Raw genomic sequence first — 12,389 nt, 5'->3', positions numbered from 1 at the left:
TACTGTTTTCTGATTTTGAAATAGTTCATTTTGCTTTTATCTTTATTAATTTCTTCCTTTCACTTTCTTTAGGTTTTGCTTTGCTGTGACTTTTTTCCCCCTTCTAATTTCCTGTGTTGTCTGCTTTGTTAATAAACTTTTATTTTTTCTAATTGAACAATAAAAGTGTTTAAGGCCGTGCATTTTCTTGTGAATACAACTTTGGCTGCATTCCATAAGTAGAGTTTCATTGAGTTATTTTAAAAATAGTCTATAATTCAGTTTTTTAAACTTTGTATTGAAGTATAATACACATACAGAAAACCAAACATATCAAAGTATGCAGAATTTGATGGATATTCACAAATTCAACACCCAGATTAAGAAACAGAACATTACCAACATCTTCCAGTGAGAAATGAAAATGCAATATTCTAATTTTATTAATTTTATTATTTATTAATTTAATTAAGAACTTTCAGATGGTGACAGCAGAGCATTAAACCAACTTTGAGATCTTTCTAAGTACGGGGCCCTGGCTGCACCCCTCTGGGCTCTCTTCTCATCCCCAACCCCACCACCTCACCAAGAGTATCCACTATCCTGACTTCAAATAGTGAGAGTTGTTTTGCCTGTCATCTTTTGTGTCTAGCTTCTTTTGCTCAGCATTATATTTGTGAGGATCGACCATGCTTTTACGTGTGGTTGAAGATCATATGTTCTCCTTGCTGTATAGTTAAACCTAGTCTGTAATTCAGTTTTGGTTTGTCACTGATTGAAGAGTTGTTTGGGAAAACTAGAAGAATTTTCCTAGTGGCTGAGCACACTAGGCTGACTAAGGACTAACTTCCTAGTTTTGGAGGTGGAGCTAGAAACAGGCTCCTTTTCCCCCAGGTTAGTAGGTCCTTAGTCATGGAACATATGGTGCGAGTAAGAGACAGTGAGCTCTATTCCCTCCTCGTGCTCTTCTGATAGGCAGTGAGAAAGAAAGCTAGCCAAAGAGGGTAGTCAAAGGCAACAGTTTTTTTTAACCCCTCCAGGCAGAGTTGTTTCTTAACTTCCGCAGAGTAGTGGCACACTGATGGTAGACCAAGGGGCTGAGTTGTCTGTCTTGTGAGCCTGTGAGTTCCCAAGGAAACTGGGTCCTTCTTTGTCAAGTCAGAGGAGAGACAGCACTTCTGTCATGGATCTGAACAGGGCAAAGTCCCTGTGCATGTCCATGACCTCAGGGTGTCCTGGAGAAGTGACCAGTGGGCTCTTTCTATTTATGGGGGCAGCTGGATGCAGTCCTGACGTTGAGAATGGCTGGATATTCAGGCGTGAGTACCCCAGGCAAGTAGTCTACCAGTCCTCAAAGAAGGTATTGCTAAAAGCCAATCATGCTTTTACACTTCAAACCTAAGATTGAAGCCTATATTCAAACTATTTTATTTTAATCAACTTGCATCAGCCAGTCTTATATTGAAGGCCTATAGCTCAAACGTGATGACCAAAGATAGAAAATCTTTTAAAGTGCTATTTGCTTGAGGTAGAGGGCCTGTCATTGAGATTCTTTCATGAAAACAAGCAACCATATTATGTATTTTTATTTTTTTTTAAATAATTTTTTAATTTATTTTTTTTTCTCCAAAGCCCCAGTAGATAGTTGTACGTCATAGTTGCATATCCTTCTAGTTGCTGTATGTGGGACGTGGCCTCAGCGTGGCCGGAGAAGCAGTGCGTCGGTGCGCAACCGGGATCTGAACCCGGGCCGCCAGCAGCGGAGCACGTGCACTTAACCGCTAAGCCACGGGGCTGGCCCCTGTATTTTTAAATAGATAATTAAAAGCTCATAATACGGTATTCAAAAGGCACTAAAAAGATATACAGTGAAAGGTAAGTCTCTCTCTCAACCCCAGCTTCCAGCCTATTCTCCAGAGGGAACCAACATTACTGTTTTCTTGTATATCCTTTCAGAAATGATCTATGCAAATATAAGTAATCTTTTAAATATTTTTGTAAGAAATTGTAGCATATTATGTGTACTTTTCTGTATCTTAATTTTTCACTTAATATTTCTTGGAAATTGTTTCATATTAATGCATACAGAATTGCCTCATTCTTTTTAAAGGCTGCATAGTATTCCACTGGATAAACCATAATTTTTTTTAAAGTTTTCTTTTTTTAAACAGTTTCATTGAAGTAAATTTACATACCATAAAATTCACCTATTGAAACTATAAAATTCAATGATTTTTAGTGAATTTATGGAGTTATGCAACCATCACCACATTCCAGTTTTAGAACATTTTTATCATCCCAAAAAGTTTCCTTATGTCCATAATTTATCTTTTAATCATTTAGTTTTTTTGGGTGGCGGGGCGGGGGGAAGATTTGCCCTGAGCTTACATCTGTTGCCAATCTTCCTCTTTTTTTTTTCCCCCAAAGCCCCAATACATAGTTGTATATCCTATTTGTAAGTTGTTCTAGTTCTTCTATGTGTGCCACCACCACAGCATGGCAGCTGACAGACACGTGGTGTGGTTCCACGACCAGGAAGCAAACTTGGGCCACTGAAGCAGTGAGTGCCGAACTTTAACCACTAGGCCATCAGGGCTGGCTCTCTTTTAATCATTTAATTAAACTTTGTTTTTCCTTTTCAGTAATTCATTTTAACGCTTCCTGGGGTCATGATCCTTTGTTTTACAACACTGGATAGGATTTGGAATGGTGAAGATATGTTAGGAGAGCATTTCAAACTTCTTATAGTAGAGATCCTCTCTTTTAAAGTATAGCTATTCTCCTTTTCATTCAAGCCTGCTGTGAATTTGGAGAGTGAGATGTAGGAGATCCTGAACATTCTGCCAGTAAGCTGCTTCCTTTTCCTCCTCTTTTTTCTCTTCATGCTATAATAACCATAATTAGTAGGGTCTTAAAAATGATAGAGAGGTTAGAGAAGATGGGCAAGCATCTGCTCTCTCCCTCCCATGACCAGACCATGGCTGGTCATGATTAACAGCAGCTAAGTTACAGCGGCTACAGATTGCCCTGAGAGAAGTGCGAAGTAGAAGGCAGGTGGCCTCCCCATATTTACTAACACACCTTCTTGAACAGGCGCTTACCCTTCATTTGGCTGATTGTCACCGGGGCTGATCAGAGAGTGTGTGCGTCTTGTTCTACCCATAGCCCCGGGCAAGCATACATACCTGGAGTGGAATCGATGGCAGCAGCAGGATACATACCTGCGAGAGAACAGATGGTAGCAGCGCCATCACATGGTCCAGAATGTGACACTATTATAGGATGGTCCATTGTTGTGGTTTTGCATTTCTCTGCACCTTCCCTCTCAGTTCTACTCATTGTTGTCTTGCCTCAGATATAAGGTTGTCCATAGTTAGTGCTCCAGAATGGGAAATATCACACTGAAATGTACAGTGTAAATAAAAATTATTTTCTCTGGTCCTGTTCTTCCAAAATTAGAGCATGTTTTTGTTTTTCTGGGGCCTTCTTTTCTCCTCAGTTTTAAAATAAGAGTTATAAACCTATCTGTTACTGTTAATATACAGCCTCATTTATATTTTTATTTTCAAAATCGATAATTCTCCAATAAAAACTTAAGTAGTTGGATCCTGCTCTCTTCCATCTCTAACAGGAAAGAGAGGAGAGCAGATACACAGCACGATCTAAATAGAGCCCTAGGGGAGGAGGGAGGAATGGTTCTGTGCCTTCCCCACTGTGCCGGCTCCTAGCAGGGTGTCAGCACTCCCAGACTGACAAGGGGGAAAGTGCATCCTTGGGAGGAAGTCATTGCCTGGTCATCCCCAGAATTATCCCTGAGAGGGTCCTCTTGCTCCTGCCAGGAAGGACCCTTGTAACTCAACTTGCAAAGACAGGATGACCATCTAGCCAGAGCACCCGTGTACTCCAGAAATCTAAACTCAGAAAGAACAGGGGTCTGGGGAAATCTCTGTAGAAGGTGAAAATGCCAATGGGCCACTTGACACAGGTGCCCTCGTGAGGGCTATCAGTGGATGGAGGCCTTTTGGTGTCTTTTTGTGAGCTAATCTCTGAGTGGAAGATCATGGTCACTGTTTCCTAGGATATCTGTGGTGTGACTTCTCTGTAGACTCCTTTGCTCTTGAAGGAGGTAAATTCCAAAGCCAATGAATGGATAGGGACACGGAGAACTGGAATAGGGACTGGGTTTCCCCTTCAGTGAGTACTTCCTTCAGAAGCCCGCCTGGTCTCTGGGCCAGACTGGGCTGGGCTAGTGGCTCTGAGCTCTCAAGGCTAGCCTACCTTGTATATTAGTTTCCTGTTGCTGCTGTAACAAATTACCAGAAACTTGTGGTTTAAAAAAATACAGATTTGTTCTATTACACTTCTGGAGGTCAGAAGTCAGAAATTAGTTTCATTGATTTAAAGTCAAGATATCAACAGGGCTGGTTCTTTCTGGAAATTCTGAGGAGAAAATCCATTTCCTAGTCTTTTTCAGCTTCTAGTGGCTGCCTGCATTCCTTGGCTTTTGGGCCCTTCCCTCCATCTTTGAGGCACATCACTTCAATCTCTGCTTCTGTCACCACTGCACCTTCTCTTCTGACTCTCTGGTCCTGCATCCCTTATAAGGAGCACATTGGGCCCACCCAGATAATCCAGGATAGTCTCCCCATCTCAAGATCCTTAACCTAATCTCAACTGTAAAGTCCCTCTAGCCATATAAAATAACATTCACAGATTCTGGGGATTAGGACATGGACATATTTGGGGGGCCATTATTTGGCCTACCACACCATGTGACCAGTCCATTCCAGGACTCTCCAGAGCAGCCTACCCAGAACCCTCCCACACAATGCTGAGGCTTGGAGGAGCCTGAGACAGCAGAACTCCCATAATTTATCTAAATGGTCCTTCCTTACGCTGTTTTCAAACTTTTGCTATTATGAGCAATGCTGGAATGAGTATCCTTGACATCATTTCTCCATCATTTCTGAGTATATCCTTAGGACACGTTATTACAAGTAGAATTGCTGAGTCAAAGGATATGTTCACTTTAAACTTACTTCCCTACATCCTTGCCAACAACAGTGTGAACTTTTTTGATTTATCAATTTATAGGTGAAAAATGGGATCTCTGTACAGCTTTTTTTTTAACTTTATTTTATTTTGAGATAATTTCCGTATAGTTTTAATGTTAATTTCTCTTATTACAAGTAAGGGTGTGCATCTTTTCATATGTTTAAAATGCCATTTCCATTTCTTTCCTGTGATTTATTGGTCCCTCACGCAAAACACTATATCTGAAGGCATAGTCAACAGTGGCAATCAGGCAAAAAAGTGGTGTCATAGAACTAAAAAAGGCCCCCCCAGAGGGTGATGATAGGGACAGAGAATTCAAGAGCGGCAAAGAGAGAGGTGAGTCTGTGGGGATGAGACTCCTGCTACCTGGCTAGGTGTCGATAGCAGGAAGAGTCCCTTGGGATTCTGCTGGGATAACCACAGCCACAGTTTAGCAAGTCTGGGGTCCAGGAGAGGTGACCAAGGCAGATTCAATCCTCAGGAACAAGGTCCAAGCCCACTTACTAGACCTGGATCCAAGGGCAGGGCAGCAAAGGGCATATATCCTAATAGTTGCTGTCTGAGAACGTGGGATAGGGGCGATTGACACTCTGTTGCCTCCAGTCGTGGTTGACACTGGGGCCGTGGTCCGGGCTCTGCTTTTGGGTGAGCAAGTGACTTTCCTTATGGGGATGGAGGAAGGTTGCCCTATAGACCTTCTTCCGAGTCTGTAGAAGGTAATGCAGAATGCCAAACTCTACCGACAACCTGCCCATCCATTAGGACTGGGCTTAGGAGTGTTGAAGTTGCTAGGAATAAGTGGCTGGGGCTTGGGACTCTAGGCCTGGCACGGATTTGCCCTGTAAGTGTGTGCGTGAGAATCATATTCATTCCTCAGCACCTTCTAGTCACAAGGATTGCAACTGGCATCGCAGGGCTGAATCTGAGATGCCCTCAGAAGTATTTCTTTGGTCAACAATGGTTGTAAAGCCAAAAGTGGTTGTCTGATTGGACAAGGAGACAAAACTCGTCTCCCAGGTCTGGTGGGGCATTTCCTCAGTGTCATCCCAGAGACTCGAGGAGTCAAAGTCCTTCTCTCCCCATGACTCACGCCGTTTTCTCCCAGCGTGAAATGACTTCCTTCAAGGTTAGAGAAAAGACTACCCCAGTCTAGGTACAGCTGGTTGATTTGTTCCAGAAGGAGGTAGAGAAGCAAGCCCTGTGGTTGCAGATTGCTCCCTGAACCTCCATAGCGCCTCCTGCTGGTGGCTGACCTCCCCCCGCCCCACATAGTGCCCTACATTCATTGACTAGTTCCTTTCTGTTTGACTTTGAAATACCCACAAGGTTTCACCAGCTTCACAATAGTGAAGACCACCTTTGCAGAAAAAAGTGGTCCATTTTTCTGTTGTTCCTGATTTACTGTGTAAAAGAACATTAAGCAATTTTAGGATGTTAGAAGAGCCCTAAGGCAGTGGGGAAATTGCTTGCCTGATCAATTTTATCTGGGTAAAAGATCTGGTGTGTCTAAGAGTGGCTCCCAACTGGGACCTATTGCCCTCCCAGGATCCTCTTCAGCACAAAAGCCCGTCACTGGCTTGGAGTAAAAGTTTCCTATTTAAAAAGATAAGGCAACCCCCTTGGGGCAGTAGAGATTTTACCTCTTTGCAGTTTCCATAGAAAGTGCAGAATCTGTCGGGAAGGCACTGGGACTGAGTCTGCAACCCAGATTAGAGCTGTTTTCCACATCCCTTTCTTAGGCTGGTGGGACTTTCCGAGAGATTAGGGAAGGTGCTCAGGCTTGTGGAGAGCTTTCAGATGCCTCCTGTGCTTCCGGGAAACGCTGCAGAGGTGAGGCAAACTAGTGAGAAATTTGGGATTGACATTAGGGCAGGAATCCCAGTTTCTTTCATTTGAGTGCAGAAAAGTGAAAAGAAAAAGCTTTTGCCAGATAATTTTCTTTTCTTTTCTTTTTTTTTGGTGAGGATAACTGGCCCTGAGCTAACATCCGATGCCAATCCTTCTCTTTTTTTTTTTTTTTTTGCTGAGGAAGATTGGCCCTGGGCTAACATCTGTGCCCATCTTCCTCTACTTTATATGGGACACCGCCACAGCATGGCTTGATAAGCGGTGCCTCAGTGCCTGCCCGGGATCCGAACCTGCGAACCCCGGGCTGCCGAAGCAGAGCATGTGCACTTAATGGCTGTGCCACCAGGCTGGCCCCCCAGATAATTTTCATTTTAACTATTCATGCAATTATCCTGAATCTTGAGCATTCTTTTCTCTCAGCTTGACTTTCTGTCCTTCAATTTTAGCGGGTGCTCTGGAAGTGCAATGAAACTCCTGCATGGAGAATTGAGGTTATCTGTACCTCTCAAGCCAGGTGAGTTTAGAGCTGGAGGGACCAGCTGGAGGGGACCTGCTGCTCTGTGAGGCCTCCAGGAGCTACGGGGAAGTTGAAGTTCCAGTTGTCCTAAGGGAGCCTACAATCGAGAAGGAGAAGCAGATGATACGTTCTCAAGACACAAGTTGGGGCCTGCCTGGTGGCAGAGCAGTTGATTTTGCGAACTCCGCTTCGGCGGCCCGGGGTTCACCGGTTCGGATCCTGGGCGCGCACATGCTCACCGCTCTTCAAGCCGTGCTGAGGCAGCGTCCCATATGGAGGAGCTACAACTCTACAACTATGATATACAACTATGTACTGGGGCTCTGGGGAGAAAAAAGAAAAAGAGGAAGATTGGCAACAGATGTTAGCGTAGGGCCAATCTTCCTCAAAAAATCCCCAAACAAAAACAACAACAGTGGCAAAAAACACCAGTCACACCTCTTGTGTGGCAGTGAAAAGAAAAGGGCTAACAGAAGAGCTTTCCTCACAGGGCGGGCTACATAATCTGTGGGGCTCAGTGCAAACAGAAAATGCGGGGCCCCTTGGTCAAAAAGCAGGAAAAGAGCACACATAAAGCCAGACACAAAAGGAGAAATACTGTATGAGTCCCCCTATATGAGGGACCTAGAATCATCAGATTCATAGGAAGAGAAAGTGGAATGGTGGTCGCCAGAGGCTGGGGGCGAGGAGATGGGGAGTTACCGTTTAATGGGTTTCGGTTTGGGAAGATGAAAAAGTTCTGGAGATGGATGGTGGTGATGTTTGCAGAACAATGTGAATGTACTTAATGGCACTGAACTGTACACTCAAAAATGGTTAAAATGTTAGATTTCGTTATGTATATTTTACTTCCCTTCCTCCTCCACCACACGTAAAGGAATACATAAGCTTTTTCCTTCTTTCGCTGTCTCTTTCTTGACTTGTCATGATATTTTTTATTTACCAGGTAAATAAGAGATAAACACGAGCCAGGCTCAGGAAAGGTGGAAGGAGGAGGAGGCTGCCCCAGGCGCAGAGCTTGTAGAAAGAGCCTCCAGGGCACAGGACCTCACAGGTGCCTGGGGCAGGTGCTCTCTTGGGCCTGACAGCTGGCAGGTTCCCTTTCCCACAGGCCTGCCCCCCCAGCCCACAGCAAACGGGCTACTTCCAGTTATCTTCAAAACTCAGCTGGGACGCACTCAGTACAGGGACAGGCAAGAGGCTCGCCCCTGTCAAGACTCAGCTAAAGCCAGCTGCCCACCAGGAGCACGGCGGTGCTGCCAGCTTGGGGTTAGGATGGCCACCTCCGTGCCCCACTCCACAAGTGCCTGCGCCCGACACTGGCCCTCCTGCATGGGCACCCAGGCCCCTGCCAAAGGCAGAAGGCGAGGCAGTAGTTGCAGGGAGCAGGAGGGGCCAGGCAGGGGAGCGGCAGCAGAGCCCAACCAGGGAGGCCGCAGGCGGTGGGACTGGGTAAGTCCAGGCTCCAAGCCCCCCTCCTCCGCCTACCCCGTGCCTGCTCTACTTTCCCTGAGATTTCACTTACAGAACACAATTCAAAGATAACATTATTAAGAATTTCAAGACTGCAACCACAGTGCATTAAACCCCAGGTGCAGGCCCTTCCGAGTGCAGGATCTTGTTAGACTGCACTGGTCCATGAAGCCAGCCCGAGGAGACTTGGCTGGAGTGTTCTTGGAAAGATCCCCTCATCCCTAAAGGAAACGTAACTCAGTACAGACAGTGCTTACCATGGAGGAGGCTGAGGCAGCCTGTGTGAGCCTCCCACGTATTCCCCTTCCCTCCTTGGCAACAGACTTCAGCTGTGCCCTTTCCTTTCCACTCTCCCACTCCCCCCTCACGGTTGGGGTCTGCCGATACTTGACTGGTTGGCAATCTTATTTGAGCCAGGAGATGCTGGCCTGTACTTCTTTGGGATGAGACATGGAATCCAGTTCTTTTCAGCGCTGAGTGCAGGGTTTCCCAAGTTACCTAGTCCCAGGGCTGCCATACAGGAAGGCAGCATGAGATCGTCCAAAGTTAGTTTGCCCCTGATGGCCTGGGGGCGAGGTGGGGGAGGAAAGAGGGGGACAGCCAAGGGTCTGGCCCTCTGGGCAGTTGCCACCTCTAGAAGATTAAGGAAGCCACGTCCTTCTCCTACTCTATGTCCTAAATTCTTAGGAGTGCAGACTGTAGGCAGCGTACTTTGTGGTGGCCTCAAGTTGTGTCTGGGATAGAGCGTGGGTGTTTTTCTTGGACTGAAAGGTTTGCCTTGAGTGTTGTCTGGATCATATTGCAGAGTTATGCTCTAACCAGCTCCATTTGCTGAAGTGTACTCTTGTTCCATTGAGCGCCTTTTGGGGACTTGTCAACCTTGGAGGGCTCCTTTCTCCACCTTGCACTGTGAGGAAACTCACACCAGCTTTACTAGCAACCGTCAGCACGTCAGCTGGAGTCTTCCCATGGGGGAAATAGGCCACCCGCTAGGCTTCTGCGGTCCCATTCACAGGAAGGCAGCTAGGGGGCCAACTAGTGGTGCTCCTCTGCCCTTTTCTCTGGTGCCAGTAGGAATGCATTTTCTTTTGAGCTGAGGAATAATCAGGCCCACCAGCACAGTCCAGCTCAGCCCTGTCCAATCCAGCCTGCAAAGGAGCTGAGAGGAGGGAGAAACACCCTGGAACCTCAGCAAAGGCTGATGTAAGGGGCCCAGGGAGGCTGATAGCTTGGGTTTGGGTCCTGGGAAGCACAGCAGGCCTGGCTAGGCCCAGTGGAGCAGAACTGGGAGGCCAGAGCACCACCCTGTGACTTTGCAAATTCTGTCCTTCCCCTGTCCCTCCATTCCCGCCCCTGTCTGAGCCTCAGCCAGGCCTCAGCTGGGAGTTCCGTGTATGTTTAAAAGTCTCTGTCAAGAACGGAGACTGGATCTGTGGGTGACTATGACCTTTTCTATTGTTATGTATCTGTGGAGAGCTTTGAAGGGAAAGCAACCAATCCCCTGCCCGACCCTGAAGGGTTTCCCATTTCAAATGACTAAGTCATGACCTTTCTAGCAAGACTTCAAAGAACCTGATCAAAGATAACATTTATATTAAATAAAACAGCACATTTTTTCCTTTTTACTGTAAAGCTTGAAATGAAAACCAGCCACGTTTCAGCTCTCTGCAAACAAAGCCTGGGGAACCACAGTGAGGGAGTGAGGGCTGCAGGACAGCCCTTCACGCCCCCGCCTTCATTTTTGGACCTTGGTGGAATTTCCGACATTAGAGGTGGTTTTTCAAGTGCTCAGGTCATTAGGCAATCACCGACATTAGAGGTGGTTTTTCAAGTGCTCAGGTCATTAGGCAATCAGAAATCACCAAAGCTCATCTCGATAATCTCAGCCACAAATTGTCATCTGAGAAGGCAGTTGAGGTGTGGTGAAAAAACACACTGGACTTGGGAGTCAAGAAGTTGGGGTTCTCGAGTCTGTGCCCTGCCTCTTCACAGCTGTAAGGCCGGGGTAAGACACTTAACCTCTTTGGACCCTCAGTTTCCTCATGTACAAATGGGGATAATAAATCCATATATCTCACAAAATTGTTACGAGTACATAAAAATGTATGGAAAAGTACTTATTCTGTGCTTGACGCATAATATACTCTCAACATATACGTGCTGGGTTATAATCTATTACATTTGTGGTATTTTCTGCAACACTTCCCCCCGCCCCATACCAATTTAATAAAACAAATATGAAGGTAACATTTTAAAAATTGCTGTATTCAAAATTAATAATAAACTTTAGGGTGAATAAGCTTTAAAACAAAGTACATAAGCAAAAATAAATAATTTACACCAACCCACTAACCTAATTTTCAGAGTAAAGCCATTTCCAATTACAGCACTGTTATCCCGGGCTCCAGCCTGTGGTCAAACTTTGATAGTTCATTATTTTTAAAAAACAGTAATAAAAACCTGAACACTAAGTAAGATCTTTAACAAAAACAAAGCACTGGGTTTAACTTTTTAATTTTAAATGACCAAACCTTGTAATTTTATACATAATCCAATGTAATGCTAATATAATTAGCACTTTAGCTTGAAGAGCTGATATTTAACCGGGATGGAAAACTATAATGAATAGTCTTCAAACTGTGAGATACAAATAAAAATGGACAAGGATACAGTAGAACAAAAACTGCAGACACTCTACTAACTGGGGAAATATTTGAAGGCTTCACATCCTTTATTATCCGTGGTGGCTTTTGGAATTATGATTGTTTGATGTATAGAACCTTTGACATTTTAGATACAGCCTTTATTTTTTTTTCACAGTAAGTTAAAAATCCATCATAAGACTCTGTAAGACATCACTGGTCTTGCATGTAGACTCTAGGAGTTTGCAATCTGGTAAAAGAGTAACATGAAAATTTACTGTATTGCCCTAATTTCATACTTCCTTGTACACAATGAATCAGTTTGGGAATCTATTCCAAGGATTATATACACAAAAGTGTTAAGAATAAAATGTTCTCCACTCTTGCATAAACATGTGTACAATGTTTCAGGAACTGAAAGCTTCTACTTTTCCTGGGCCCGGGCTTCACGGATCTCTGCTGTCTGCAGACGAAAGGCTCCTCTTGCTTTATTGCTCCACTGTTCTGAGGATTAATCGTCCAACCCTGGCGTTTCTCCTTGTTGGATCCTGGATGCTATTCTGATGGCTTCTTCCAGAGATGGCTGTTCTCCAAGCTGAAACAGGGACATACACAAAGCCACAGTCAAGATAATGCCAAAGAAATATTACATGCCAGAAGTAACATTTTTCAATTCTGACACCTGGGCTTGTTAAGATACTACTACTGATCCAATCACTAAGAGCACAAAAACAAATTCCCGCAGGGGAGAAGAACGTAGTTTCTTTATTTAGGATTTTGATAAATCTTCACACATGCAAGGGACACAGATGCTTGTCTTTTCCAGTGGAGATACTCAGAGCGCTTCCTGAGCCTTTGGCTTCTAGGCCCATAAA

At 44.8% G+C, this 12,389-nt stretch overlaps 1 protein-coding gene across 3 annotated transcripts in view; it reads right to left on the bottom strand.

Annotated features, from left to right (window-relative positions):
* Positions 1 to 11,116: 11,116 nt before the first annotated feature.
* The window catches only part of ZNF143 (zinc finger protein 143), a 62,805-nt gene continuing 61,532 nt past the window's right edge, over positions 11,117 to 12,389 (bottom strand). For all 3 annotated transcript variants that reach the window (XM_058545960.1, XM_058545962.1, XM_058545961.1), the window contains exon 16: positions 11,117 to 12,109. In XM_058545960.1, coding sequence (XP_058401943.1) covers positions 12,026 to 12,109 — 84 coding nt within the window. In that variant the 3' untranslated portion in view covers positions 11,117 to 12,025. The remainder of the gene's footprint in view (positions 12,110 to 12,389) is intronic.

This window comes from Diceros bicornis, chromosome 7 (assembly GCF_020826845.1).
Source record: "Diceros bicornis minor isolate mBicDic1 chromosome 7, mDicBic1.mat.cur, whole genome shotgun sequence".
NCBI lineage: Eukaryota > Metazoa > Chordata > Mammalia > Perissodactyla > Rhinocerotidae > Diceros > Diceros bicornis.
The sequence above is the reverse complement of the archived record's forward strand: the minus strand, read 5'-3'. Positions and strand labels throughout refer to the sequence as shown.